The following is an 8145-nucleotide window of genomic DNA, read 5'->3' as shown; positions in this document are numbered from 1 at the left end:
GAATACCTTGTTGCTTAGGATCCTAAGATGGTTTATTTTTCTACTTCCAGCTGCTATTCATCCTCCTGTTCAATTCATACCACTAAAGAAGTCTATTTAACTTCAAACAGGTGCATCAAAAGACGATACAACACTACGAGTCTTTAGACATGCATCACCTACATTCAAAGGCAACCAACATACATATCAAGCTGTATAAGCAATTCACCAAAACCTGTGTCTCAAATAAAGATTTCATTGTTTACTCTAAATGAAATTTCTAATAGCCCAATAAAGACCGTATATGGAAATGTAAAAAAGAACGTACCCAATTGAAATAAGTGGCGTGCAATTGCTTAGTGGTAATTACCAAACAAGAACACTGCGAAATAGGGGAACTGATTTCCCGCCCGTTTGAATTCTTCTTGAACATACAGAGGACCCGACTGAAGAGTCTAAAATGGTGACCCAAGTGATACACGTTCCTAAAACCAAACTCTACATGAACCCAAAAATACATAACAAGTAAATAGAAACAAGAATAAATAAATTCAACTCCATAATCAACAGCCATCGCCCCCGCTTGTATAGAAAATCTCTCGTGGAAGAAGCAAATGAAACAGAAAGCTGGAAAATCATACCTCGCATGTTTTCTGTTGCCTCTGCGTCTCCCAACCATCAAACCAGAAGTGCACATCAAATATTTCAAACTGGTCGTTATTACCATTGGTGCTGGCAGGAGTAAAACAGCGGGGTTTTTCTTTCAAGCTAGATGCGAAACATACACAGCTGACTCCTGATCTTACGTTTCCGAAGCCTCTGGGACAGTGAATAATCCATCTTCTTCAATAAAGGCAGGATTAAGAAACTTTGCTATGAATGCCCACATCTTATAAACATCTTCAAAGTTAGTGAGGAACCCAAGAGAAGCTGTAACGACCTCGACTCGGAATGTTGCATTTTTACTGTCTTGCCGCCCATTAGCCATCGGCTTACATATCAAGGCCGCGCCGTCCAAATCCAATGCTCCATGATGCTGTTTCTGGTTATCCACGATCCGTATATGACTAAGGAAACCAATGCCAAGAGAGATGCCATTCTTCTCAGCGAGCTTCTGAACAATATCAGGATTGATTAGCCCTCCACTGGCATTCCTAACACTGAATGCCACAGCAGCACCTCTTTCATATTTGATCTTCGGGCCATAGATGTGAACAAGGGGCATTCCGGTCCCACCATCTGAACTTGGTAACCGCAATTGTAGCAAAGACGTCACTAGCCAATTGATCAGATACCGCAGTCTGAGGGTGGTTTTGTTTAAGCCCATCACGTTCACATGGTCGAGATGCCTGCAGAATATTTCGGGTTCTCTTCTGTTCCACTCATCTTCATCTCCATCTTCTCCATCACTGATGCCATCATCATCCCCTAATGTAGTCCCAGACACTTCTGCAGCCTCCAAATTACGGCCAAGGTGTTCTCTACGGTTGTCCTCGGTGCTAAAGGAAACTCGTCGGCCCATGCTCGTGGCCCGCTCATTCTCCTCCACACCAAAGAATCTACCCCCGCCAAATCTGTTTCCTTCTCGACGTCCCAATAGTCTAAACTCGCCTTCCGTTTCCCTCCTTATAGCACTTTCTTTTGTCTCTGCAAGCCTTTCTCGGCATATTTCAGAGGACGAGCCATTCTCCAGACAGCCATGCTTCCCTGTTGAACTCAACTTAGCCCCATTCAGATTTGCTTCTTCTCTGATTTCAGATTCTTCCTGGATCTCTCTAACATACTGGAAATCTGGATCCTTTCCAGTGTTTCCAGGAGCTGCATCCCTTTCCGTGTACTCTTCTTCTTCTGGAGATTCCTTAACACGGTCCAATTCCTGTGAGACCGATAAGACAGCTGCATCGAATGACAGCACATGGTCTTCACTCGATCTAAGATTCACTCGCCTATCGTCATAGGTTGGGCTCTTAGAAACCTTTGATGACAGTTTCGGAGAGAGCCCTACATGGTTTTTCCTGCTGGTAAACCATGATGGTGGGAGTGGCGAGCCTAATTTGGGTCTGTTCAATTGGCCAGAGTGATCAGATCCATATGGGCTCTGACCCAAATCGATCCAGAACGAGTTGTCCGATGATTCGTCTTCACTGAAGACCGGGCTCTTCATGACCTCTCCAACCGAAATGCTTTCTGCTTCTTCGAAGATGGTGCTTGCCCCATCGCGATCAGAGCTGTTGTCATGATCCATCTCAGTCTCAAACACATCCCGCACCTGAGCTGACGTGTATGCGCCTGAGAAAGCAGGCAATTGTGTTCCACGCCGAGTCTCGGGTGTCAATTCTTCATTCTCATCGATCCCCTCATCTTCAGTTCCAACCAAGCCATCCAGACCATCCACAGAGTCACTTAGGTACTGTGGGAAAACTGGGACAATCCTCACCATGCCACTCCCGGCGCTGCCACACTGGTTTTGCAAGCTCCCCATCACAGATTTCTTGATAAGGAGGCAACCGAATCCAGTTGGGTCAGACCCAAACACTCGGTAAAATGATGTGATGATAAAATCTGGCCTGAAAAGCGACAGCCCGAGCGAGTCCATGTCCTTGGGACCCAAAGATCCTGCATCGAGCAGGACATGCCAATTGTTCTGCTGAGCCAACGCCATCCACTGATAAGAATACTTAGCACCAGAAACTCTAGATTGAACAGGAAAAACAAAAAGCCCAACAGCTGAATCCTTCTTTCTCCTCTTCTTATTTGAGATTTGCTTCCTCAGCTCTGTGGAGCAGAGTTTCAATGTCGGCCATTTGAACCACGCACTGTAAATCTTCGCACCCTTCTCCTTCGCTCTCTGGGCCATCCAATTCACTGACTGGCTCTCATAATCGAACATGGTCAGCAATTTCTTGTTTGTTTCGAATGGGTAGGATTCTGCAAGCAATCGGAAAGCGGACCCTCTGCTCACGGTAAAAACAAGGCCGTATTCACTCTCAGGGATGTTCAGGTAGTCCATTATCCTAGTTTTAATATCGTGTTCGGCAGTGCCTTTCTCAGCGCCACCATAGAGCGCATGGTTGCTCAAATTCGCAGTTATTTCAGACAAGCTAAAGGCCGACGACTCCCAGGATACAATGTTCTGAAGGTAAGAGAAAAGCCCAAAACCGCAGTAGTCGAGACATACCTTGGCAGCCGCATCCGAGAGGTGCTCATACTCGTCTGATCGCAGCTGGTCGATCTTCTCCGAAGTCTGGAACTTGGGGTACATTGTGATGAACTTGGCGAATGATTCCCGGAGTTCAGGGATGGAGTCCTCATCGTCGAATGTGCGGTCTGCAGCAAGCGCTGTGGCCCGGAGGAATTCGCGCTGGGCATGCAGCCGAGCGAGCGATCTGGACCGCCCAAGGCCAACATCCTGGTTGGAGAATCCCTCGGGATCCATCTCCTGGGATTTAACAAGAGACCCATCTTCAGATGCCTCATCAAGAGCCTCTCTCAGCTTGTTTTCTTGCAACTGTCTGAGGATTGAAGACTTTTTCTTGCCGTCTTCTTTCAAACCAGACCCATCTTTCCTTCTGTTCTTTTTCTCCAAAATCAAAGCAGCACAATGAGAAATAGGCTTCCATAGTGAAAGATGCATGAATGCTGATTAGTCTGACACAAAACCCAGAAATGGAATCCAACCCAATCCTAATCTGGATGAAAAACCGAAGATGTAGTTTCAGAAAGCCTTAAAAAGCCTAGCGAGGAATCTGAAATTTCCACAAAATCAAAAGAACTCTTCTATCAAATCCAAACATTCCATTCTTCAACTTTATGCAGAAACATTCAAACCCCTCAAAACCAGAGATTCCATTCAAACCACCATAACTTTTGCAAGATCAAAACAAAGAAAAAGTGAAAGAAAAAAAAAACAAAGGACCGATTCCAATTCAACCCTTTTCCTTCTTTCTTTCGTCTTTCTTCTTTTTTCAAGATCCAAAAGCCAAAAACAGCAGATTCAATTCAAACTCAACCACCCCATAAAAAACAATAAAAAATAAATAAAAACAACCCTAAAATTTTACAAAATGACCCCTCCAAAACTCCAAAAAATTCAGATAACCATCTAAGGAAAAACCCACCAAAAAAACCAAAGATTTAACACAAACCCAGCACTCCATCAAAAACCCCAAAAAAACCCAAATCCCAAAATCCCCATAAAATTCTCACACAAGACCCCAACCCAATTTTATTTTATTTTTTAAAGAAGAAAAATACAGAGGCTTGGAAAATCAACAAAAACACACAAATTCCTAACCTCTTCTTCTCCTTCTCCCTCCCATATAGAAAGAAAAATCTATACAAAAAAGGGATTCCAAGAATCAAATCTAAAACCCCACAAAAGAACCCTGATCAAAAAACAAAGAAAATAAAAGAAAAAATTGAAACAAAAAACCTCCAACAACAACTTTCTTATTTTTTTCCACACCACCCAACCCCTCTCTCTCTCTCTCTCTGCAACAGAATTAAAAGCAAACCCTCTTTACCATCTTCCTCATTTACTTCAGTGGTCTCAATCCAAACATGTCTGCATTCAATACACACACTCTCTCTCTTCTTCTCTTTAACCAACAGTCAAAAGATAAAATAACGGAATTGATATTTTCGCCCTTGATATTGTTGGCTTCACCCACCTAAGGGTAATTTGGTCATTGTAGACGTTCTCCGGTTCTCGCAACCCAAACACGAAAGGAATTTTTACTTTTGACCAAATTGACCCTACCTGGGTAGAAATATCAACGCCGTGGAAAGATCCAGCGTCTGTCGCCTCCGACTAGGACCACATTCTGAGAACCGTCCATGCGCTCATTACTGCCGTGAATAAGATCTTGTAAGATAATCAAGCTTAATCCTAACCTTTGATTATTAGAGTTGACTGTGAGCCATTGAAAACTCTTTTTTCATTCTTTAAAAATTCATCCACTGAGAGTGATGGCCACAGTCATCCATTTAGAGTAATTTTATTAAGGTGGTCTGTACACAGATACTCACACAATATTGACGGTTCAGATCATCGGACCACTTAGCATGTGTCCCAGCGAGCGGCGACAAACGCTGGATTCTAAGTCGCGACGGAGTCAAAACGAATTCAAGTGCAGCTGTGAAAGAGTGTTTGCTGGAATACTTCCGTACATATTGCAATATGCTACGTCGCGCATGAGCCGTTAGATTAGGGTAGTTTTCAATAATTCAAACTGTTTATATGATGAGCCTAATCGTGGATCAGAGATACCAAGAAAAAATCTCTGATTAAAATATCTTAACAATATGGTTATCTAAATTTCATTTTGACCGTTCATATTCAAAGGAAAAGAGTCATAAGATTAAAGGGTTTAAATATTGTAATTTCGTAGATAATTTTTTGTATTACCACCATCAAAAGTGAGGGCCGTGATATGAACGGTTTGGATCGTTATGAAATTACTCCAGATCCAAAGAACAAAGGCCCAACGTATCCTAACGCAGTAACTCGGGATGTATTCTAGCCAACCCCTTCTCCAAAATAAAACAGTAAAACACCAACCCATTTGACTTCTACAATCATTTTCTTTTGTTACTTTAATATTCACAAACAACATTTTTTTATTTCCAGCTGACCTGTTACTTCAATCGGAAATCTGATCCGTTGAAACTGTGGCCCATACACTGGAGATCAGTTATAGCAAAAATCTGTGAATAACGCACTCATCACATAAGACAAAAAAAATACATTGAGTAATACCATCAGCTATCCATTGATTTCAACGGATTAGCTGGTCCGATGAAAAGACCATCCGGAAATTTCCCTGCAGGTGATGCGGCCTACCTTTTTCAACGGCTTGGATGTTATGCACGAGCTAGACATGGGTCTGGCGGAAAAAGTCCTTGTTTGAAAGTCACATACAACGTTGTATGGGAAGATTAACACGTGTGTACTGTCCACGCACGCTTCTGCAATATCGGGCTTTCGTTGAGGCGGGACGGAAGCGGATTGGCTGGTGTACCAGCCACCAGCTATATATAGCTGATGTAGATACGTGTCGTGCGAAGACCAGCGCCGACGCTCCTCGAGCTCCCGGTTGTACGAACGGTTCAAAGGAGATCAAAGTTACATGGCCCCACAATGATGTATTTATTATATCCACACCGTTCATCCATTTTTCGAGATTATTTTATAGCATTATTCAAAAAATAAATCAGATTTAAAGCTCAAATGGACCACACGAAAAATAGCAGCGACGATAATGATTTTCACCGTTAAAAAATTCGCAGGGCCCACCATAACGTGTATTTTCCATCCAAAATCTGTTAATAAGGTCACAAATACATGGACGAAGAGGAAAAACAAATTTCATATATGTGACCCCTGAGAGGGTTTCAATGATAGACGTTCAATTGATCTTCAGATCTGTCTTAAGTCTTAAGACGAGCTCACCAAATGGATGGACGGTTTGGATATAACACATACCTCATGATGGGACCCACAGAACTTGCTGACGTCAATACATCAGCTATATAGCTGGTGTGTGGTACACCAGCCAATCCGCTTCCAGTTGGGACACGCTGTGTTTGGATCTTTCGGCCCAAAAATTCGGCACTTCCACCGTTTCGGACGCGGATTGCGTACTACCCCCGCCCGTCCCTACTCCGAACGGACAGGTCTGTGGGCGGGTCCACCGTTATGTATCTGTAAATCCAAATCGCCAATTTCTTTTCTCATATTATTTTAAGGCATGAATGCAAAAATGAGGCATATCCAATGATCAATTGGACCACACCAAATAATAAGCTTGGTTGCATTAAAATGCACAACGCATTAAATGTCAGTTGCATTAAAAGCAAGAGTCATCTGTGGTGTGGTGCATTTGATCGTTAGATCTGCCTCATTTTTTTTTTTTGATGTCTTAAAATAATCAGAAAATGGATAGACGGTTTGGATTTACAGACACATCACGGTGGGCTCGCTGCCCGTTCGGAGCTATGGACGGGCAGGGGTAGTGCGAAATCCGCGCCTCACCATTGTTTTATCGGGTGTAACCAGATGAATTAAACTACTCGCGTGTAGATGGACTGGGCACAACACGCGTGTAAGATTAATAAACCTCGAAGCAATGATAAAAGAGAAAGTATCCAATGCCAACACGTGTGCTGGATCCTATCCGTTCATCTATCCGATGGACAGTTGATGGACGTGCATTGCCTGTGTCACATAGATATTCGTGTGCCTCCTGTTGTCGGAAGCTTTTTGGACTCATAGAGATGCCAGTGACAAATCCACTCCGTCCATCCTTTTTGCAAGACTAATAGTACGGGATTCTAAAAATCAGGCGGATCCAAAACTCAGATGAGCCAAAGAAAGTGGGAAGGGAAATGTCCACCGTTGAAACCTTCCTGGAGCAGACCATGATGTTTATATGCCATCCAAACCGTTCATATGGTTATTACAAATCAGATTAACCATAGACACAAATATCATCCTAAAACACTTCTGTGCCCCACATGAGTTTTGAATTTGCTTGATCTTTAGATTCGTCCTGTTTTTAGACGGACTGGTTTTGAAGCTCTGTCGGCCCGCACTATTGTATTTGGCGCATCCACTCGGTCCATCAGATGCGATCATAGATTCTTAGGATCTCTAAAAAAAATCAGACAAATCCCCGAATCAGGTGGGCCACACTACAGGGAACAACGGGGATGGACGCCAACCGTGTGTTCGTTTGTGGGGCCATTGTAGTGTATATCTTTCATCAAACCCGTTCATCAGGTGTGGATCATCAGGAGGAAAGGATCCAATACTCAGGCAGGCTACACACCACGTGAACTTAAATGTTTTAGGGGTAATTTGATATTGTTGCCGTTGATGTTGCCCGTATAAATTTTCATCAATCTGATCTTTTTATGTACGGTGAAAATAATGGCTACTACCTGATGGACGGATTGGATTCCACATATACAACATGTAGGACCCCACAGACCCCTGGTGTCTACAGCGTTGCTTAAAACAGAGGCTGCATTCTATTTCTAATTTGATGGGGATGACCTCCGAGCGGATCAGCTTCATTTCTGACCAGTAACATCTAAACTATGGGACCCACCAGATGGATGGCTCGGATACTGCACATGTGCGGCGCGTACCCGAGTTGCCTCATT

The 8145-nt window shown here is 43.2% G+C and overlaps 1 protein-coding gene across 1 annotated transcript; it reads right to left on the bottom strand.

Moving 5' to 3' along the window:
• Positions 1-217: 217 nt before the first annotated feature.
• LOC131228608 (uncharacterized) lies at positions 218-4594 on the bottom strand. Its single transcript, XM_058224383.1, has one exon. The coding sequence runs from the start codon at positions 3611-3613 to the stop codon at positions 782-784; it is 2832 nt and encodes a 943-aa protein (XP_058080366.1). The 5' UTR covers positions 3614-4594; the 3' UTR covers positions 218-781.
• Positions 4595-8145: the final 3551 nt, after the last annotated feature.

Source organism: Magnolia sinica, chromosome 16, assembly GCF_029962835.1.
Source record: "Magnolia sinica isolate HGM2019 chromosome 16, MsV1, whole genome shotgun sequence".
NCBI classification, from domain to species: Eukaryota; Viridiplantae; Streptophyta; class Magnoliopsida; order Magnoliales; family Magnoliaceae; genus Magnolia; species Magnolia sinica.
Note: the sequence above shows the minus strand (reverse complement) of the source record. Positions and strands in the feature narration are given on the sequence as shown.